At 43.5% G+C, this 23,364-nt stretch overlaps 1 protein-coding gene across 1 annotated transcript in view; it reads left to right on the top strand.

Moving 5' to 3' along the window:
• The window catches only part of LOC306772844 (uncharacterized protein), a 58,343-nt gene that overhangs the window by 11,350 nt on the left and 23,629 nt on the right, over positions 1-23,364 (top strand). The window contains exons 2-7 of the mRNA XM_079262476.1: positions 990-2,309; positions 2,995-3,390; positions 6,521-6,704; positions 12,795-13,016; positions 15,085-15,291; positions 16,474-16,632. Of these exons, the coding sequence (XP_079118602.1) occupies positions 1,212-2,309; positions 2,995-3,390; positions 6,521-6,704; positions 12,795-13,016; positions 15,085-15,291; positions 16,474-16,632 (2,266 nt within the window). The 5' untranslated portion in view covers positions 990-1,211. The remainder of the gene's footprint in view (positions 1-989; positions 2,310-2,994; positions 3,391-6,520; positions 6,705-12,794; positions 13,017-15,084; positions 15,292-16,473; positions 16,633-23,364) is intronic.

Here is a 23,364-nt window from a genome sequence, read left to right as displayed (position 1 = left end):
TGTGATCTGAGACCAACTGCAGCTCATACATGATGGATGGATGATGAGGTTGACTTTGAGGCTTCATCTGCAGATGAATGTAAAGGCAGAAACAACTTTTCTCTCATTTCTGTCTCTAACTTACATTTTCTCAAAATGACAGCAGCAAGCAGAGGGAACCTGCACTTCATGCTGCTTTCATGCTCAAATGGTGATGATGAAAGATCCATTTTCCTTTTACTGACTGTGTTTAACCTCAAAGTTTAGGGGCTTTGTGGGGAAACTGCCGTTTAGAGCTCTAACTTTCCACCACACCGGGATGATGGACAGATTCACCTCTATGTTTTGCTTTAAGTGTGTGCCGCTTCTTCATCTTCCTGCCTAGAAGTGAGTCATCTCATGGTGTCGCCCAGGGGCCCGACTGTCATTACTGGATAATAGAAAAGGAGTAACGTCCTGGATCTGATTGTCTTTATTTAGCTGCTCCACTCTTTTTGTCTTTGTCCCTGACCCACATTCACACATACAGAAACAGTCCAATAACTTGGACTCTTGACTGCGTTCGAGGTTCAGGTGCTTCATCTGAATGTAGATTTTTATTTACTGTAGATGATTTTCAGTCATTTTCAAGCGATTTGGTTTGAGATTTTTTTTAACCTGCAGTCAGAGTTACAGCCTGCAGGAGGCAGGATTTTCAAACTTAAGACTCAAGACAACTTTACTGATCCCTAGAAGGTTAAATCATTTGTAGCTCCTCCACATCACATACCGGCAATCAGAAACAAACAATTGTCTGTCAGCTCCAGTAGTCTGAACAGATTAAAAAAAAAAAAAAAAAAGTTAAGTCTTGGCTTAAATCCCAGTCCATTAAAAAGACTGCTGTCAGAATTCAGCAGTCTGATGGTTGAAGGAATGACGAACCTGGATCAACTTTTCTTCTCTGTCTCGTGTGATGAAATCCTAAAAAATGTTTACCAAATAAACTGATCTTTTCCTTTTTCTTCTTGCAGCTCCGAAAATGTGAAATCTTCAGGAAGGATGTGAGGATTCATCACAGATAACCTAAAGGAATATTTATCTAAAGCTCATGTGCAGCCCGGCCGCGACGTGACGATGTGAATGGATTCATGGGACATTACTGCAGAAGTATGATGAAGAGCAGCTGCCCTCTGGTTGCAAACCTGTAGGTGATATTTAGTCTTCTAGCAAAAACACGGATCCAGATTCCAGAAATGAGCATATTTGAGCGCGATGAGAGTTTCCCCATCCGGGGGAAGACTGGCTCCAGCATGAAGCTTCCCCTCCACCGCGCAGGAGACCGCAACGGGAACGCTTTCCCAATCTCCTCCTCTTCTTCCTCCTCATCCTCCTCCTGTCTGGGGGAGTCGTCCCCGGAGTCCCTGCGAAGCCTGAGCAGCCTGAGTGGGGGCCGGACCGACAGCCCGCTGGACTATGATGTGCTGGAGGTCACCCTGATGGCCACAGTGATGACCAAAACTGACACAATGCCTGATGTGGTGCTTTCTAAATGGCTTCCAGAGGATGAAGGTGAACAACGCGATGATGATGATGAAGATGGTGGGGGGAAAATCCAGACTGCAGCAGAGCTTTCGGAATCCAATGACACCTCTGTGTCCATTTACCTGGACGCCAACAGCAGTGATTACCGCCAGGACACCTGGAACGACAACCTGACGCTGGCCCTGTCTCTGAACACCAGCAGCGGTAACCATGGCAACAGTGATGATCTCAGCAGCAGGAGCAGCAGCGGGAGAAGGCACGGCTCATCCACTCCAGACTCTGATGCAACAGAGATCCCTGCTGATGACGACGACGATGATGTGGATGATGAAGCTTTGTTTCTGTCTGTTAGCTCTGACATGTGTGTGGCGTTCACACAGGCGAGTCCTGCTGGATCTAGAACCGCGACCAGGCTGCAAACTGAGGGCCCCGAGGCCCGGAAGGTAACCCAGGATGAATGTTCACCGCTTGGACCAGAAGGACCGGAGGTTTCCTGCCCTCTAGATCCACCTGCTGCTCCGGAGGACCTCAGTGAAAACTCAAACACACCACTTTCTAAACCTTCCCCTGGTTTAGCTCCAGGTGCCGCTATGCTAACGTCTCCCGCTGCTGAGGAACCTGATGGCCTTGCAGAAACATCCAAAGTTACCTACATTGGCTCAGCAGCAAAAACCAAACCACCTGACGCTAACACAGCTGTGAAACCATCTAATCTGGAAGCTAAAAAAGTTTCAAAAACCGACTTAAAATCTGTCAAGGCTAAAGTGGAATCGCGGCCCAACATGTCACCGTCTAAAACCCCCAGCCAGGTAATGTAATCACATCTGCAGGCTTCTGCACACCTGTCCTCCAACATTTAGACTGTAAGGGATTCAAACTCATTTTAGTTCAGTTTGATCCAGTAAAATAACATAATAACCTATTAATAACAAAAACTCCTAATTTTCCTCTTTAAATCTAAAGAAGTACGAGTATGTTTACATTTACTGAACTATCCTGTTTAATGTTTTACATATTATTTTATTTTTGTTTTCCAGTTGTCTTTGGTATGTTCGTAATGCATCAATCTATAACGCTGCCAAACATTTAATCTCGATATCTGGAAGTGAAAAATCCAGTATGTGACATTATGACTAGAGTAACTGTATATGTATATATGTATACATGTATATATGTGTGCATTTCCATATGAGTTGTAACCCTGACCAGGTGAACTGACTCCCCTCCTCCTACAAGCTGAAGTTGCACCTATAAAGTCAGAAAGATAAAATGGAACAAGTTATTCTTTTGCCTTAGAAATATTTTACGTTTAAACAGAACAAATAGACCTCATAATGATAAATGAGGGATTACGGTTACTTTTATTAAATAATTAGGGTTAAAATCATCTATGTTACATTCACTAAATTCATCCTGCTGTCCAGATTGGACCTGTGGCAGGCTGATTTTGGTCCCTGGGTCATGTGTTTGACAACACTGATTTTGACTCAGCAGAGCAGACCGACTCCGGCCGCGGGACGGAGAGCAGGTCCCAGGAAGGAGGAGCCTGACAGGAATAAGAGGACTCCTGCAGGTCAGGTGAAAGTGGCCGTTCTAAAACCAATAAGAGGAAAGAGCAGCAACCTGAAAACAAACCACAAGATGGCAGCAAGCACCAGCCCTGCTCCGCCAGTGGCCACCAGTCGAAGTCACTCTGCTTCAACCGGCTCTCTGAGCTATGAGGTGGTGGGAGAAGGACCCCAAGATGCTCCCAAGAAGGCTGTCCAGGATGCACCTGCAGGGGTGGAGGTGACACGTCCAGGTGGGGACATGGGTGGAGCTTCAGTAGAGAAGCAGAGGGAGACTTCGCTGAAGCATGCTGCTGTGGAAAAACCGCGCAGTCCTGGCAAGGTGAGTCTGAGTCACAGCTGACTGATAAAGATACAAATTAACTTCACATCCTCGTTGTTGAACATGGCGACCTGGAAATATTCAAGTCTTAAGAGCGTCGCTCATTTTAAACACTCAAATGATGTTCTTCAGACAAAGAAACATCCAGAAACAGAAGAGCAAATTTAAGCACTGACTCAGGCAGGTCGCCTGACTCTCCTGGAGATATGGGATCATCGCTGACCCAGCATCTCATCCTGAAATGTCTGCCTGGCAGTCGGGTACCAGTCTGACATCTATGACTGAAAAACACCTGAAGCACTGAACTCATTGGCTGCTAAAGCCATCTTTTGTGATTTCCGTATTTGGAAATCCAATTTGGCCAGGTGTGTGTCAGCACACATGCAACATGTTGTGAATGTGCTCGCAGTGTGCACCCAAAAGGCTTCCCAACACACACACACACACACACACGGCCAAATCAGCCCCCCCCCCCCCCCCCATTCTGGAGACCAGAATGACCCAAAAAGCACAGGACTCACTTCCTGGCAGCCAGTTAGTTAAAGAGTCAATAAAAAAAAAAAAAAAGAAAGTCGGTTCCTGCAGAAGTGATGCAGTCATTTCTGTAAAGATGATTGGAGAAATCCGGTCAAATCGTTCTGAAACGGTGAAACATCGAGCAGTTTGTCTTCTCACCGCAGACTAACTCATTTCTGGTTCTGATCCCTCAACATATAAGAAACCCCTCTGGGTTTTTTTTTTTTTCTTTCTTGTGACTTTGATAAAATGAGATTCTGGTATTCAGCAGAGACTCTGGGATATGTTTCATTTTCTGAAGTGATGCTGTCGTACTATAAATCCTTGTGTTGAAAGATGTAGCGCCCCATCCCGGTTTCATTTCTGAGCCATGTGTTGTGGCAGTACTCGGGGGTTTATTCTTGTTGGTTTGTTGGTTTCCATCTGCATGACTCAACTAAGCTAACAGGATGTAGCCCTCAGTTGGATGATTACATCAGATTTAATCACAAAAACCTCAAAGCAGAAAATCATTGTCAGCGTTCGTAAAACACTCAGATGTGCTGTAAACTGGATCATCATTTTTTCCTCCAGAACAATCCAGATGTTTGTCCAAAGTGTGTTTCCTCTGTAAGATCAGTCAGACTGGTGAAGAGAGTCTAATAGCTCTGGTTCCAGACCACGTTTGGACCAACATGTTGCTTCGAGCAGCACTGTTGTCTGGTCGGGTTTGGGAACGGATCATTCCGCTGCTGATGTGGGAAGACCTGATCCATCATGTTTATTCGTTTTCCTCACCGCTTAGTCCGAGGAAGGGTCGCGGGGAAGCTGGAGCCTATCCCAGCAGTCTCCAGGCAAAAGGCAGGGTACACCATGGACAGCTCACCAGTCCATCGCAGGGTCATCAATGAATATTCTCAATCAAAATATCCAAATGAAAACCAGCTGGATTTAGTGATGTCATCGCATAAACGGCGACCCCAGACTGACTGGAGATGGTCACAAATATTTTACTGCAAATGTAGAACCACGGTGGAGGAGGTGAGGAGGATGACTCCTTCCATCTTTGGTTATGAGTTCTTGTTGTTGCGTAATAAAAACATTCCAGTTATTATTTTCATATGATTCTGCTGTCGCAGGTACAAGTAGAGAGCAGCAGTCCTGCAGTTTTAGATGTTACCTGCTCCAACGCACCTGAACCAAACTCTAAGAAATGATCAAATTCTGCTCAGGTACTCATTCAGTTCGATCAGGTGTGTTTAAACAGAGAAACATCTAAAACCTGCAGGTTTCCAGGACCAAACCTGCTCTGCATGTCAACTGTCATGGTGCTGCTGCTACACTGATGTCACATGACTCCATCAGGTGGTGATCGGATTCTGCGGAGCTTTAAATCCTGCGTCTGGACTTAACTCTTAAACGTGGCCTCAGGCAGCAGCAAACCTCTGCGTCTCAATCTGGATTCCAGCCTCAGGAGCTGCAACGATAATGTGGTCAAGCAGGAAAAACTGCAGTCAGCAGCTCTGTGATGCACACTTTTCCTGATAAGAAATGAACAAATCTGCGTTGTTTTAAAGAGAAAGCCGTGAGCTTCAGTCGCCTGATTCAGGTTGCTTCATCAACAGTTGCAGACAAAGCAACATGCAGCTTCAGGTGTGAGCTCTATTGTGAAATGTGAGAGCGCTTCAAGGAGCATGCTCAGTCTCTGGTATGTGTTTTTAAAGATCCGGCGAGCCGGTGACAAGTTTAAAACCTGCCCTGGCGTATTTGCTCATAGGTTGCCTCGGGTTCGTATCAGCAGGGTAAACTGTGCTTTTAACCCATACATGCACAACGGTGCTTCTAAAAGCCCGAAAGGTGAAGTGAGCTGCACGATTTTCAGTCAGACGCACACGCCTGAGTCGTCTGTTTAGCTGATTTTACTGGTTCCCTCACCGCTTCGTTGGATCTCAGTGCATGTGACGAGATGGCTAACATACAGAGAAACTGCTGCACGTGTGCATCAAAGTCCATCTATCAGTGCTTCCTCAAACAGAGCTGCCAGCGAGCGTGTTAACACATGATTTAGTGTGTATTGGCATGCTACAGTAATCTCCTGGCTCTGCTTCTAAGCTGCTCTCTGAACAGCTTCATCTTTTCTGCAATAATGTCTGATTTTCTGCAGGAGGAAATTTAGCAGAGAATATGTTTACTGGTGTTCTGCTTATCCCAGTCCCTGACGCTGAGCTGCGACAGTTAAGTGACCGAGACGGATGCCAGAGCTTCGTCCACAAACTTGCTCCATGTGTGCTTGTGTTTATAGAGTCAGAGGGGAGGGACGTGGACGGGTGGGGGGTGGGGGATGAGCCGGAGAGAGGGAAAAAGTTTGGCCTGGTCGGAGCTGCTGCTCTCAGGGGGAATGTACAACACAATACCAACTTCTTGTGGTTGCAGCACACTCCCAGTTTTTCCCTCCTCCCCCTCTGTTTTAACTCATGCCGTGGCACTCCTCCCCTCCTTCGGTGTTCCTCTGCCTTCCCTCGTCCACATTTCTGACTCTGAGCAGGGAATGGCTAACACCATGGTCTCAGTGCGCAGCTCCGAGCTCAGGCCCCTCGGCTGGGACCCCGTCTCTAAACATCAGCTCTTCCTGCAGAAGGTCTCCTCCAAGCTGGGACCCAGCGCCAGGCAGCAGGTGAGAGGAGCCAAGCCGGATAAGGCACCTACAGGACCGGGATCTGGGACTGGACCTCCAGGACAGGGGACACTGGGAGAAAGTGGGCAGACAACTGGGAGCAGATCTCCAACTCGAGCGAGACAGAACCAGATCCAGAACCAAGGTGAGTCAATGTGGAACCAGCTGCACATGTGTGTGTTTCAGTCTCATGTCGGCGTGTGTGTGAGACGGGAGAGAGAGTGTTTTATCTGTGCAGCAGACCGAGGAAACAAGTCTGGTTCTGCAGAACTTGTTCAGATCCTTATATTGTTGTTGTTTTCATCTCTGTGTTTGTGTGTGCTGACTAATTTTAACCCGCACTTCCCTGTTGGCCTTCAGAGGAACTTGCCCATGAGTAACATTTCCTTCTCCATGCTGTCATTGCTTTTCTTTTCGTCTTTTCTCTTCTTTTTCTTTGTTTCTTGCAGGAATTTCAGGCTATTGTCCATTTCCTGTGTGCATTTGTGTGTGTTGGTAAATATAGAGTATTCTGGTGGCGAGACGCCGTTCAGACTGTCAACCTAAACATGGTGTCCCCTGTCTGGTGTCTTGTGGCCTGTAATTCCACACAAGCGTAACTTGACTCTTGTTTTCCGTAATCACTGCGCTGCAGCGGGTCATTTTCATAGCGGAAAATGCTCATGTGCATGTTGTGTTTGTGTTTGGGTGAAACATATTCAAGTGTGTGTAAAAGCAGATCTTTGTCCCAGTAAAGGCCACATTCTGCTGGACAAAAGCTGGTCTGTCCTCCCTGCTGATACAGGGGGACAAATGGACGCCTCTAGATCTCAGACTAAGATCTCCATCAATGAATTCCTTTGAGTCTCTGTGTTGCGACACAGGTTTACAGATGTGTTTATGCTTTCTGGGTTTTCTCAGATACCATCAGCTTCTGTAAACACTTCGATGAACACGAGAGTGATCCTCGTTTTATCAATACAGCTGTTTTCTGTCAAACCGATCAAAGAATTTGTGAATTTTCCATATTCTACAAAGTTGGAAAGAAAATTATTTTTAAAAATAAACTTTATTTGAATTGATTAGGCATGCACTGCATCTGTGGTCCAGCAGTGGGCGACTTCTGTAGCTTTGTGACTATTTGATTCAAGCTCAGTTTGGAGGGATATAATTTTCACAATTATGTAGATTAATTTGTTTTAGAATTTAAAGGGAGCAAATGACGATCTGGAGCAGTTCAGGACTCAGCCTGGTGGTCATTAGTGGTACTGCACTGAAACGCTTCAACTTCTTCATTAGGCCTTTTTTTCTGCCTCCTGGATTGAGATACCCAAGCTAATTTAAGTTAAGTTAAATTATCTTTAACTATGAGTGCTGTATGTATAATCTTATTCTCCATAGAAAGCTGAGACATGTGAGATTACTACAGAAGTGTCAGAAACAAGAGATTTGTTATTAATACATTTCTGTGAGTAAAGTAACGTCTGATGAGGATATGTGCGACAGCAGAAGGTAAAAAGTGACCTGATGCAATTTTCCTGGTGTTTTAATAGAGACCTTATGCAGATACATAAATTAGGAAAGCCTCTGGCTGATGAATGATGGATACCTGTATTAATGGTCAGTCAGCAGAATCCTGGGACCGCTCCAAATTTACCTTAGAAACACCACAAGGATCCTGAAAGAAGAGAAGCCCATTATAGTGTTTTATAGAAAGAGAGAAAACTTCACTATAAACCCCCTTTATCTCCATGGAAACTAGCAGGACCTTCATGATTTATTTTGGAAACCACATTTAGCCATTTTTGTAATCAGCAGTGAGTCTGCTCTTGTGAGACATGTTGTTTCAGTAATTCTTAGACTTCATTACTTTGTGTTCTTTGATTATTTTTGACGGCAAAATAACATTTATCAGGCATTCCTGGAGCCATTTGCCCAGCAGCATCCTGAAGACGACAAACCACAACTTAGTTTTCTGTTCTAGTGAAATTCTCTATGGAAAAGCATCACAGGAAAGCAACTAGATATAAACACAATGGCTGATTTTAACACACCATCATAGCTGATTTCTCAAAGAAACCCAAAGAGAGCATTTTCAGAGGAAGTGAATCAACTGGGAAAAGCTGCCAAATTCAGTATTTGAGCTTTAAACGTGAGTGAGGTAAAACATGAAAGAGCTCCTCAGCATCTTGTTGCTGATGAGTAGGAAGACAAAATTCAGGCAGTCAGGAGGTATTTGTCCTTTTTTCTATCTCAGCTGAGGCTTAGTTTGTTTTGTTCTGGTAAAGGTAAAAGGTTGTGATTACAGAGGAATGAAGTCAATGAAGCTGAAGTCATCGCGTGCGTGCATGCATGCGTGTGTGTGTGTTGCCAATAGAGCACGAGTCAGATGTTCAGCGAAGCAGCTCTTACCTAACTCTCATTTCTGAGGTAACACGATCCAGCTGCTTTCCTCCATCTTCCTCCGAACTGAAACCAAATGAAGCCAGATGTTTCCTGCTTACTTCAATCACACTTCTGTGTGTGTGTGTGTGTGTGTGTGTGTGTGTGTGTGTGTGTGTGTGTGTGTGTGTGTGTGTGTGTGTGTGTGTGTGTGTGTGTGTGTGTGTGTGTGGTAACTGCAGTGAACACACACCAACCATTTTTATTACAAGCTTTGTTTTCTTTTGTTCTTTGTGTGTTCATCATTTCCAGCGAGGAGTCGCGCTGCTGAGAGATAGTTTGTCAGGAAGCTACGGTGGCCCTCAGGTCCAAAACTTGGATCCATTATAAAAATGTAGGAGTTTTTGCACAATTTATTTAGATGTTGTGACTGTTTTTAGTGTTGCTTTATGTTCATTTCATGTATTTGTTGTCATTCTGTGCTGTTTTTGCCCTCAGGGCCACCGTAGATTGAAGTATAGACACAAACAAACAGGATGTAAAGAGTTAGCTGTTAAGATGTAAAACAAGCTGGATCAAGACAAGGATTTATGCGTTAGTCTCTGAAATGTGCATTAACAAGATCTTTCTGTCATATCTGGTTTTTATCATGGTGACCTTCTAGTATCTGGTCGAACCACAGCTCTGCTCAGACAGAACAGCCGCCATTAGCCTCGTTTCCACCAACTGGTCCAGTTTGGTTTGGGTCGGTACGCATTTCTTTTGCATTAACACAGCTGGAACTGGGAAGGGTACCAGAATATCCAACTCAAACCATCCCGCCTGTTTGGGACTCTTTTGCTGACGTCCCAGTCTTCCTGACCTGAGGGAAGATGGATGGTAGATTTTGGTGGATTTTGATGGATATTGACGTTTTTTAAAGCCAAATGCAAAGTAAAAAGACGACAAACTGTTGATGTCCACCAGCCGAGGAAGGTGTCGCATGGTTATGACATCACGCTGTCACGTGGAAAACACATCAATCGCGATCAGGCTGATACGCCGCCTACCAGAGCTTTTAGTTGCTCTGCTCCTAAACTCTGGACCTCCTTTCCCTCCTGACCTCCATGAAATCGACTCCCTTTCTCTCTTTAAAACCAATCTGATTAATCTTTGCCACGAACTTGAACTTCTTCAATATATCTGACTTGCTATATTTGAATGCTTATTAACTGTTTTATTTACTCTGTGTTGCATTGAAACTGTTTCATTTTAGTTTTGTTTAACTTAAATGTCGTGTGATTAAGATTGTGAAGTGTCCTTGGGTTTCCTAAAGGAGCTCTAAATAAAATGGCTCATTATTAGTATTATAACAGTTGCTTCTGAGCAAAATGCACATCCAAGCAGTTTGTAGCTGATTTCAGGAAGTTAAAATGATTTAATTGTTAATTAATTTGTGTATATTTACGTTGAAAATGAGAGAAGTTTGGGAGCAAAGGAGCAACTCCTGTTCACGTTCTGACTGAGGTTTGCTGGAAACTCCGAGACCGTCTTCTGCTCACAGACATAGAAAACTTGAGAACAAGATTGTTTTCTTTCATTTGACGCCGTGTTTATGACATCATTGTCCCGCAGGCCTTTCCTCTGCACCTCCTGCTCTGGATTTTTATTAAATAACAGAAGTTGCTGGAAATTCTCACATTTTATCATTTCTTTAGCAGCTTATAAAAATGTTTATTTCCTGCATTTAGTCCAATTTCCTAACATGATTAAACTATTTATTTCTCTATTTTTCTTTTTATTTGTGTGTCAAACTTTGATTTAGGGAACAAACATGTTGCTGTTTGGTGGTTTATGTGTCCCTGAACACAGTTCTGCATCTTCACCACTTTTGTTTCCTCTCAGAGGATTAACTGGATGCAGGCATGAAGGAAGCAGCTGATGAACAGATGAATAAATCAGAAGAAAGTTTGGTTCAGAAGGAGGAAGAGAGCTGGCGCGTGGATATGATGGAGCTTGTTCTCTGGACATACTGAAAAGCGATTAGTCATGTTTGTAGAGAAACATATTAAATGTCTTCCAGGTTTGAGGAGGGAGAGCTGACGGAGGAGGCAGGAACACTGAACTCTGCTGAAGTGGAACAGAAATATTTTGCAGTGACAGATGGTTAGGGGTGGGAAAATCAAATCGAAAAATCTGAGATTGGGATTTTTTTCTTCACAATTTTAAAATTGATTTTTTTGTTTAAAAAATTTTGTTTTTCACATAAATAAAATCAATCCACTATAAAATTTGATATTTTCATTGGTTTTATTGATCTTTTTACTTGTCTTCTTGTGCGTTACAGCAGCAGAATGATGATCTGGCTCCTGTGTTGTTTTTTCTAACTGAAATCTAGAAAAATTACTAGCAAAAAGAAGTTTTATTAAAAAAAAAAAAAAAAAAAAAAAATTGTTTTTAATTTACAAAAATCATCAATATTGAAGAATTTTGAGAATCGCAATTTAAATCGAATCGGCATCCAAAAAATCGGAATCGAATCGGGACAAAAGGATATCGTCACAGCCCTACAGATGGTGCAGAACCTCTGTGTTTCAGCATCTACTGAGCAGAATGCAGGGAAATGATTGGGAAAAGTCTGTGTGGAGAGGTTTGATGGTCGTGTTTCTCAGGAGACACTGTCATTAAGAACCATTTTAATGTGACTCATCCATGTGTCTGGATGAGCTGGAATCTGAGACTGGAGTAAACCAGGAGGCCGTGTGTATCCACGCTGCTTGTTTCTAAATGATCACCTGCGTCCTGTTCACGTTCCTCAGGCGATGATCTGGATCATTTCCAGCTGTGGAAGCAGCTGCTGAGTTCTGCTCCAGGAATTCTCCCTCTTGTCCTTTTAAACATTCATATGCAAATACACGCTCAGTCTGACTTCCTGAGCATATCTTGTTCTGGCTTGGTGTGAGGAAGAGGATGAGGGCGGTGTTTTGGCACTCAGGGAGTCCTGCTTTGGTCTTTCAGGAAAGAATGTGTGATTAAACCCGCAAAAATGATGAGTGACTGTTTCACATTTCTGGCTGCAAAGCCGGACTGTCTTCTGGTACAGGAACCAAATTCTGGTTTCATTTTCCTCAACTTAAAACACAAAACCAGTCTGATCCTAACCTATATGTGATGATCACTACCTGTGTTTCGGTTGTTACGTTTTAGCTGCTGAGGTCCAGTGTTCTGTAAAGTTGTGGCTCTGTTCCAGCATGAAAAGAGGCCTGTTGAAGCCGAATGACCAGATGCTTCAGATGTTTGAGATTTTTCTTGCTGTTGGTGCGAACAGATGTTGCAGGAGGATCAGCTTCTTGTTGCAGCCGAAGGCGAAGAAATATCTTATATCTCTTACATTTCATCCCTACTAGAAAGGTGCTCTGGATTTTATTCCACTTGTTCCAGTCATTTGACGTACCGTTTGTACACTTGGATCTTAGCAAAGTCAGCCTTATCCTGTGATCCTGTAAATTCATGGACACGCTTTGTGGCTGCAGAATATTCCCTCTTGTTGATTTTAAACGTTGGGTGTCTGATTTTTGTAAATCGCCCAGTGATTGTTTTGAAATATTTTTATGCTGATTTTATTGTTTTATGATTTGTTGCTGCTGTAAACTTGTCATCCCTGTGAATGTTAAAATAAAAAGTTGGATTTGATAAGAAATGGTTTTACAGCATAAGAAACAGCAGCTTCTTGTGAACACTTTAGCTTTTTAGTATTTTTCCTTTAAACCAGAGACATACCTGGAAAAGTTCAGTGTTAGTTTTTCTTTTTTTTTGCCTAACAAGTCAGTTTCTGTGTGTTTTTCTACATATTTATGTTTTCAGAGATGCTCATTGGCTGTTCTTTGTGTCCCAGGTATCCCCAAGCTTCGCACCAATGCGGAACGATCTTTCATGCTCTCTGCTCAGAGTCCAGCAGCATCTGTCGTCAAGCCAGCAGCCAATCAGCAGTCGGCAGCAGGGTCAGCGGCGCGACCCGCCGCTCCTGCTGCCTCCAAACTTCCTGTGAAAGGTTTAAACACAAGTCTGAGCTCCTCATCGCTGGGAAGCACGGAGAACAATGGAGCAACCAGCAAAGGTGAGACTCTCACGCACGCAGCCTGCACAGAGGTGTGTTTCAGAAGTGTAGTTTCCTTCCCGTGTGTGTCTTTCTGGTTCAGCATGAAGTGTGTGTGTGTGTGTGTGTGTGTGTGTGTGTGTGTGTGTGTGTGTGTGTGTGTGTGTGTGTGTGTGTGTGTGTAATGACTTTGTGGTATTATTTTACTCAGGTTTGAGATAGTTTTGTTTTCAGCTGAAGCAGAATTTGACAATTGGCCAGATTTTTGTTTAATTTCTTCAGAAGTTTAGGAAGAATCTGTCGGCAGGTTTACTGGTCTGACGGGGATTTTGCAGCCAAATGAAATGGAAAACAATGAAATACCAGCTGGTTGAAATGATTGGTCAGCTGTCATGAGACAGAAAAGTTCCTCAACCTGTTCGACCCGATGTGTAAATCTTTAAAGAGACTTTAAATTCAAGCCTTTAAACTTCCGCAGGTTTTCTGATGTGAGCTCATTTTATCCCAGTAGCCTTAAAAACTCCAAGCCCTCACTCGCTCTTTTTAGATGGTAGAGGCTGAACATTTTTGTCCCAGTTAACATCCAGGTATTATTTTCCAGGGACAGCCTCAGTTGTCACATTATGAGGTTATAATGTGTAAAATATATTATTTATTATCAACAGTACTTTGTAGAAATGCCTCGTAGATCAACAGTGACAAAGCCTTTTTTTTGTCCGCATTCTTTTCTTATCAGGAAAAAACTGACTGGCATTGAAACAAACAAACTATTAACATATTTGCACTTTTTCCTCTAGGGTTTTTTTTGTTTACAAGTATTTAAGCTACTATTTACCTACAATCCTCACAAAACCAACTAATCTAGTTTTTGGCGCTACTGTGCAAAAAAAAAAAAGTCATTCTGGCTTTATTCACGCCATGAAGGACCATTATTTTTATTCTGCTCACCTGTTGATCTTTGGCCTCTTCTGATTGCTTAAATTGATGGTAATGTCCAATCTGATTGGTGGAAAGCTTGACAGGAAATGGCTTAATCTTAAAATAAAATATAAATGAAATGACACTTACATTTCTGGCATCACAGATGTCATGTCTGATATGGTTTATTCAGACGGTTATTTAAATTTTGGCTCATATTTTAGACTGACTTGGCAGAAAGAACAAGAAGCGTTTCTGTCCAGTTCTGCTGGCAACCAGTTGCACCAGTCATTTACACTGACCAGCCATAATATTATGTCCGACAGCTCAGAGGAGCCTGTTTGATGGCAGGTGGGAATATTCCACAACACTGCAGCATTTCAGGGAAGACTGGGGGAAAATGTTTGACTTCAACTGGAAGAGAGGAAGTCTGATGAAACCAGACTCTTCCCAGTTGCTCCACTCAGTTTTACTTCCTCTGTTTGTGTGTAAAAGCAAGTTTTTTTGGGTTTTTTTTTTTTTTTTCCCATCAGGGATGTCGTTATCAGACTCTGAATGTGTGACTTCAGTCGACTTTCACTCTCACACAGTTACACATGACATTGTGGGAGATATCTGGGTTGTTATGGCAACTAGATTACGTTTGAGATGACTGGTTCCCATGGAGACACCTGTCAGAGAGCGGCGTAGGTGTTGTCAAATCTCTCACATTAGTGTTGATGAGTCACACCTGATCTAACATGGAGCTGAAGGAGGAGGTGAGAGGTCCTTCCTCCTCCTCATCTTCACCTACAGCGGCGACATGCAGAAGAATTTCATTGTGGATGCTCAGCAGCTTTCTGTTATGTGTGGAATCCGCCTACACACACACACACACACACACACACACACACACACACACAAATCACTCTCTGTTCCAAATGACCACTATCTAGTGTGTCCACCATGTTTTTGTTCCCGCTGCTTCCTGTCTACCAGTTCTGATTAAACTTTTGCTGAATCACACTGGATCAGAAATGCATATTTATTAAAGTGAAAAACTTTTAGTTGGTAGAATGTCTGAGATAATGAGTGAACATAACTGAAGTACAATTTCATTCACTCAAAGATCCCGCCCTCCGTCTGTTACTACGTGTCAACAAGACATTTGTGACGTTTGTGTCGCCATCAGCTCCAGCGGGAAACAAGTCAGATGAGCGGCCAAGCAGAAGCACGCTTCCTGTCGTCAGCCAGACTGCAGCGAAGCCTCCAAACTCTGGAGGAGCCGTTCCAACCTCCGGCACCAGTGCCCCCAGTGATGCTGCTCCCAGTGGCGTGCTAAGGCCGCCCGCCATGAGGAGCAGAGCGCTGTCTCTGCAGGCCAGGACATCGGCTACAGGTCAGAAGCTGCAGCTTGTTAAACCTGAACTGCTCTGAATGTTGGATGTCTGGTAAGATGAGGGATTCTAGATGATGCGTTCAAAGACCATTTATCTTTCAAGTTAGTTAGATTAGCTGCACATTAATGACCTCAGCTGCATGGTGGCGCAGTGGTTAGCACTGTGGCCTCACTGCAAGAAGGTCGCTGGTTCGATCCTTGGCTGGTTTGGTCAGTGGTACTCCGGCTTCCTCCCACCATCCAAACACATGCATGATAGGTTAATTGGTTACTCTAAATTGCCCCTAGGAGTGAGTGTGGTTGTTCGTCTCTGTGTGGCCCTGCGATGGACTGGCGAGCTGTCCAGGGTGTACCCTGCCTGTCACCCAAAGCCAGCTGGGATAGGCTCCGGCTTCCCCGCGACCCTGAATTGGAATAAGCGGTTCGGAAAATGAATGACTGAATGAATAATGACCTTTGAGATGGTTATGTGTTACTCAGGACCCAGGATGCTGCAGAGGCAACAAAGGGATAAAAAAAAAAACATAATCAAACCCAAAGAAACTTCCTAAACACGCTTTGAGATTTGTCATGATGGTAGTTGTAGACATGTACACCGTTGATGCTACGTTACCACAATCTGGTTTGTTGGCAGTTTTAACAGTTTTTATCTGGACTTTATAGATACTTTAAATGTAAAATAAATGTTAGTCTGTGATGACACAGTGCTGTGATGGTGCGTTTAATGGAGACTGCTTTTGCAGGCCTCGTGTGTGTGTGTGTGTGTGTGTGTGTGTGTGTGTGTGTGTGTGTGTGTGTGTGTGTGTGGGTTTTATTGTAAGTTGTAAGTGCATGTTAGTGCATGTGAGTGAATTTCTGTGTTTTCTTCAATGTTAATGGTAAAACTTGCTAGTTTTCCAAAGAGGAAAAGATCTGGAAGGCTCCATGTGAGGTTCCACTTTCAGTTTTACTTCAGGCTGATGTTAAACTGCACAGGCTCACCACCCAGAACTTACCAGGTTGAATTAACTTGTTAAGCCCACCACATATGCTCCATTTTCCAATACAATTTATTTTTGTGCTAATTATTCAACGTCCTGTTGCGGCAGCGAACAGCTACAGCTTCCTGAAGCTTCTTGAAGTGGGAAAAATGCTTTTGCAGAGAAAGTGATGGTCTTTATCCGTCCTGCATCCTGTCCACAGCTCTGAAGACCCCGACCGTCACAAGCAACAACATGACCAAGATGGCCGCTGGTCAACCGGCAGCAAAGGTTTCTGCTGCATCGGGTCAGGCGCCGGCGAAGCCGACGGCGCCGCTGCAGCGAAGCGGCTCAGCCAGACTCAGCCGAATGAGCAGCACAGGTAGGCTGTTTACCTGCTACCTGTGTGTTCCTGTCTGCACGTTGGTGTGTTGTTGTTACCTGACTGTTACGTGTCTGTGTGAAATGCAGCAGGTTGTTTTGGCGTCTTTAACCACATGAATCATAAAACTGTGGCTCAGATCCAGCATCATCACAGCAGCTGTGTGTGTGTGTGAAAGGAGTGTGAGATGTTTGTGGGTTTGGCTCATGTTGGTATTTAAATAAATATTTTTCAGTTGAACACATTTTGTTCCTAAACAGATTAAATATTTTACTCTGTCAGCTTTTTTTTCTTCTTCAGTCACAAGTAAATGGAGGGGTTATAACCTGGAATGAGCTGCTACATTTTTTTTTCACCATAAACATTGTTAGTTTGTAGTTTTCTTGTCTTAAATCACATGTTGGCTCTCCAGCTGTGGCCTTCTTTGTTTGCTTTTCCACTCCTTTTTGAAGCCACAGGGATGTAAGTGTGTGTGTGACTGGTATCGGTGAGGGATGATGGTTAAAAGGCAAGGTGGTCTTACTGGGGGAGGATGGAGAGCTTCGGTGTCGTTTTCATGTAGATGAATGAATTCCTATTACTTGCATCTGAATAATCTTCTTGAAAATATTAACATATAATAACAGTTGCAGAGTGCTCGTGCGTACCACTTGTCGTCAGCATTTGTTCTATGAAGGATTTCTTTTGTCAGAAATGACAGTGATCTTGTTTTTCTGCATGGAGAGCTTGTAAGTTGCAGAGGACTCAGGAATTCCTGCTTGAAAGATGGCTTCCAGCAATTGTCTTTATCGTTTTATTTGTGTCTGCTATGTTTAAGGTGTAAACATCAGCGAGTTGTTCTTGACATTTACTTTCCTATAGTGGGGTTGTTTCTACTTCCATTATGTCATTTATTCATCTTAATAGAAGGGTGGCACGGTGGTGTAGTGGTTAGCACTGTGGTCTCACAGCAAGCAGGTTGCTGGTTTGAGTCTCGGCTCAGGGAGGTTTGGATGGTGGCCTTTTTGTGTGGAGGTTTCATGTTCGCCCTGCGGACAGCCTGGCGACCTGTCCAGGGTGTTCCCTGCATCTTGCCCCGTGATTGCTGGGATAGGCTTCAGCTTCCCTGCGACCCTTAATTGGAGTAGGCGGTTAGAAAAATGGATGGATAATATTTATAGTTTGGTCTCATGTTACACATTTTTACAACTGGTTTGTGATTTTCTAGTTTCATGCAGCAGAACTGTAGATGTTCACAAACTGTCTGTTTTAGAGGCATCCATTTTTTCCCATCTTGGTGCAACGGGAATGTAAGCTGTGTGGTAATGACGTCACCTACTCAGACATGGAAAATTACAGAACTGGAGCATTGAAACCTTGTCTATTACTATGTTATTACATAATAATAATAATAATACTGATATTTCACTGGTGCTGTTTGGTGTGCTTTAAACTGACCCTGGTCCACTTCTACAGATACTACGGTCCATTTTAAGCGGAGTAAACGTGCATTTGAGCTGTAAAGACCAAAGACGTGAACTCTGGTCGGCTTGAAAACGTGTAACCCCAGGTGGACATGTGGCTGCCTCCTCTGCTGCTCATATGGGACAGATTCTGGTGAAAACTGGATTAAGTTTGTGTCCTAATGGTGAAGTCTGGGGCAGAAGAACAGAATTCCAGTCCAGAGCGCCACATTGAAAGCACTCGTTTTAGATTAAACTTTATTAGTGATTAATTCTGAGGCAGACACACACACACACACACACACACACATTTGGGCCTCCTGTCTGTACAGCTCATACCCTGCAAGCCGAAGCAAACAGAATTATCATCCCTCCGCAGCCTCTCTGTAATTATTCCTCTGCTCATGTGACACACTGGTTCACACTGAGTGGAAACATATTTGCATTGCAGCAGCACTTAAAGTTGCTTTGAATCTTCACATGTTTCCTCCACTGAGACCAATAACCCCCCCCCCCTTTTTTTTTTTCTTTTTTTTTTTTTTTTTTTATAAACTGGTTTAATTGCACATGATTTCGCCTTCATTTCAAAGCTGCTTCAGTCATGGATGTCTTCATGGTTGAGGATGAGAAATGCTGTTTGTTCCTCCTGAGCAGCTGCCTCCCTCCACGCGGGCCCTCTGAAGCCGGGGCCTGTGGTTGGAGCCTCCTCCCCCATGCGGTGGCTCTCGTCTTGGCCGGGGCGCCTGCCTGCCTCCCCTCTGTGGCTGGTCCTGGAAGTCTCTGCAGGGCTTGCGGGAAGACGTGCTGTCACCATCAAGATGGCTTGAATGCTCTCACACAGAGAGGCCGGCAGCACACGTGTTTGATTCCGACACCAGCAGCCTTCAGGCGACGGTGGTTTGCTGTGTGGGCTTTTAAGGCTTTCTGAGGTTTCAGTCTCTATTGAAGATGCACTTTATGGACTCTGACGCGCACAGGTTTTATTGTCCACGTCCTGTCCTCTGCTGTCTGGGGAGTGATTATATTTAACAGTTTTTTGATGTCTAAGTTTATATTTGTCCTTCTCTCAATTAAACGGGTCATTTTTCTTTGTATAGACATGTTCTTAAACGCGCTGCATTTTAAAGCGCTTGTTTTTCACCAGCAGAGTCCAACTGAACTCTGAAGCTGAGTTTCCTCCTTCTGCCATGTGGGGATGCCAGTGTACAACTTTATACTTTGTCTTATATGTTTATAAGACATGTTTTACTGCAGCAAACTGCAAAACAAAAGTTTATATATTGTATATAATTAACTTCTAAAACTTGTATATTATATATAATTAACTTAAAAAATTACATATAATGAAAATGAAGGGAGAACAATGAGATATCTGTCTTAATAGTAACATTTACAACACATTCAGTCAATACCTTAAAATATGGAAATGAAAAAGTGATAGTGTGTGACTGTGGAATAGACTGAGATGGATATCCTTTAGGTGATCTACGCAAGGTTTCCAGGCATATCTATCCTGTCCAGGAGGTTTACGATCCAGCCTCAAAATAGTGTTTATTCAGAGACTCCTTATCAGGGGTGCCCAAAGTCGGTCTTTGAAGACCACAATCCTGCAGGTTTTCCATGTATTTCTTTTCCAACACACCTTGCTTCCATTTAATAGATCAAACAACCAATGAAGTTCTGCACAACGAGTGATTAATTGGAGTCCGGTATGTTGAAAGAGGGATACATGGGAAAACCTGCAGGATTGTGTTCCTTGAGGACCGGAGCTGGACACCCTTGCTCTACATGGTAAACATCCACCATGAATAATCCATGATAACACCAATAATTATGTTTTCCTCATGAAAAAACATCACTGTCACTACATTGTTGCTAGGAGACCTGTTTTTGACCTGGCAATCATGGAGAATTCACTTCCTGTCAAACTTTTCATCAGTCACATACCTTAATTCGAGGATGTTTTCTAATCAGGAGCAGCCATGTATCAACGTGTGGAAAAAGTGCTTCAAATAGAGCAAACATATGGATCAAGAAAACATTTTTGGTGCACGCTGGCACCAAAAACCAGCTAAGTTAGACATGATTTTGTGAGGATAGAAGGTAGATATTACAATAAATAACTCTGAATGAGGGAAAAGTTTGAATATGTAAATATATTCATTTGTGTGTTTATTTCATTGCCAATATTTTTTTCTCCTGAAAGCAATGACTTGATAAAATGACATGCAGATTAGAAAAGGCTCGGTCTCTGTTGATCTCTGGGTTATTTAGACAAAGTACTGTTAGTAATAAATTATTTTTTGTTATCTTATCTGATGCTGTATCTATTAATGTGTTCATTTTATACATTTTAGCATCACAATCTGACAGCTGAAGCTTCTCTGGAAAAATATTAACTGGATACTAACTGGGATTAAAAGGGTTCAGTTTCTACAAACAATTTCAAAATTTTAAAAGATTTTAAAAGAAAAAACAGCAGCGAAAATGGCAAAACTCATCCTGGAGTTTAAGGGTTAAAGACCTTTTTAAAAAGGAGTGTTTATGACTTTACACATTAAAAATTAGTTATTGCACGATAATCCTAACATCCCGATTATCTTTAATCCTGATATCCGTGCTGCAGTTTAGGTTTTTTTTTTTCTGAAGAAATTTTAGACATTTAAAAGGAAAATTTCCTGCAACAAACTTCAGTCCAGACTTTTCTGCTGCTGTCTCAACAGACTTTGAGATGAATGAAGGGACTTTGAAACAAAGCTGCCTCTTCAATGCGACACCTGCCTCGGACAGATGAGGAGCGTGCGTGCGTGCGTGCGTGCGTGCGTGCGTGCGTGCGTGTGTGTGTGTGTGTGTGAACATGATTTATCTGCGGCTCTTTCTCTGGTTTAAATGGAGGGAAGACGGGAGCTCAGAGTTAGGAAGGAGGGAGGGGAGCGAGGGAACAGCAGAGGGAGATTATTCAGATCCCGCCTCCTCCCCTCCCCCTTCCTCCCCTGCAGCATCCCTCCTCCTGTACGTGTGTGTTTGCAGAGCTCTCTGGGACACATCATGGTGTTTTTTTTTTCCCATGCAGCAGCGCAGACGGACGACTGATCGTCACCGGTGATGAGGATTTTCTCTCCTCCCTCCCTCCTCACACACTAACACCAGCAGATCCTCGTCTTTTTTTTCTTCTCCGTCGCTTTTCATCTTCATCCGTTGGAGGTTCCTTCACCTGGACGACGGTGAAGCACGCGGCTATTTTTGGCGCCATATTCTCATCCTTCTCTACTAGTGGCACCGTGGCAACGAGCCGCTCTTTGGTTTGAATGTTTTGCAGCTGCAGATTTGATTAGAAAAAGGATTAACAGGATACTCCCCCCCCCCCTCTGCTATTTCAGCTCTTTGTAGAAACACAGCGAAGATTTTGTTTTTAAAATTGACGATCCGGCTTCCATGTGGCTTCAACACAATTTAAAAGAAGAAAAATTTTTTAGAATCTTCTTGATTTTCTCATTTTTTGTTGGAATTGTGGATGAAAAGCTTGAGGTTCTTTTTTCAGGAGTTTTAATGAAGACAGAAAAAGCTGGAAACTTGGAGCACAAGAACTAAAACTGGGTCAGAAATCTTTCACCTCAGGAATCTCTGAGGCCTTTAAGGAAATCCAGGAAACGTTGATCTAACGGGAAGTCTCAGACGATGTTATGGTCTCCCAGACTTTCGCTGTCCAACTTCCACGTGAAGCTGACAGCCAAAGGACTTTTCCGAAACCTTCAGCTGCTGCCGGGATGCAGGAAGAACACGGTGGTGTTCCACGCAGGTCTGGATCTGTCTGTCATGTCACCATCACCCTGTCAGCACCTCCATCCTTCTCCCCATTACATCCTCAGTATTCACTATTAGATACCTCAGAGAAACCGGTGACCTTCATGTTGCACACCAGCCTCGTGTCTGTCCCAGCAGCCTCCTCTTCCTCCTTATGTCCTGAGAGTGAAGGCCTGAAACTGAGGCGATGGGCCTTCGTACGTGCACACATGGCTGGGTGGGGTCGACGTGAGAAGCTGCCACACCCAAAGCAGCGTCTCGCGTCATTTTCTGTCAAAATAATTGACTTTAAAAAGATAATTTGGTGTCGCACGTGGTTTGTTTAAAACGAATAAAACTTAATTTAAAGAAAATCTTTCCGTTCTTCCACCTGAAGGCTGTGGTTGCCTTTCAGTCGTTGCTCCAGACTCCTTTACTATTTTTCTTTTTCGCTCAGTCTTCTTTCATGGGGTCCCAAACCTGACGCCAAATCAGTCTCTGAGGCCATTCACTCTTCCTCACCACCTCCTCCTCCGCTCCTCTGCATCAGCATTGTGGTCTCCACTCCTCCTCTGCTGTGGAAGCTTTTCATGGATGTGCAGGGTTACAATAGGAGCCTTTGGTTGTATGTAGTGTGTGTGTGTGTGGGGGGGGGGAATCTTTATGCACGAGTGCTTCAGTGGTGGCGTGATGAATATCCACGGCTGCTGGGTCCTGTTAGCTCTGATGCCCACGCCTAGAGGGGCACCGACCACGTGACTAACACAGTAAACAGAAATAGCCGAGGACACAGAGGACGGATCTGTTTTTTTACTCATTCAGCCACTAGAAGGTGTTTTCTGTTCAGAGAGGCCTCACGTCTATGGCGATGTGGTTGAAATAACATCCTGGAGTCATCCTCGAGCATCTTTCTAATCCTACACCAGGAGAAAAATGACAACTGAAAGGATGTTAGTAGAAAGGAAGCCTCGTTCTGATGTTTTTGTTGGTAACAGTCAGTTTCTCATCATGGCTTCTCTTGAAATTGTCACGTTATTAAATCTTAAAAACATTAGAAACCCGTCTCAGTCATGCTTGTTGTTCTTATTTTCTTACTGGTTTCTTTGGTTCTGGTTTTCCTGTCAGTCATTAGCTTTCACTCTACCTCAGATCTGTAGCATTTATTTGCTTGTCTGCTTTTAAGGACTCTGGCAGTTTGTGTTGAGTCTAAACTAAAGGTGCTGTAGTCTCTCCTCTGCATGATGCAGACAGCAAAACTACATGTTTTATAAATGGTGTAAATTGTAAAGTATGAAGCCAGATAAGCTTTTCACACCAAATTTCAGACTTTAACACGTGAAAGTGATTCAGATCTCCAGCATGGTGATATAAGGTGATGTAGGAACATCCATATGGTGGTGTTGCACCTCACCAATGGAGTCAGCTGTGAAAAAATTCACCACCTTTTAATTAAATGGTCCTTGTACATGTGATCCGTATCTGAAGGGCATCACCCCTAATGACACCA

The sequence above is a fragment of the Telmatherina bonti genome (genome assembly GCF_933228915.1).
Source record: "Telmatherina bonti genome assembly, chromosome: 3".
Taxonomy (NCBI): Eukaryota; Metazoa; Chordata; class Actinopteri; order Atheriniformes; family Telmatherinidae; genus Telmatherina; species Telmatherina bonti.
Note: the sequence above shows the minus strand (reverse complement) of the source record. Positions and strands in the feature narration are given on the sequence as shown.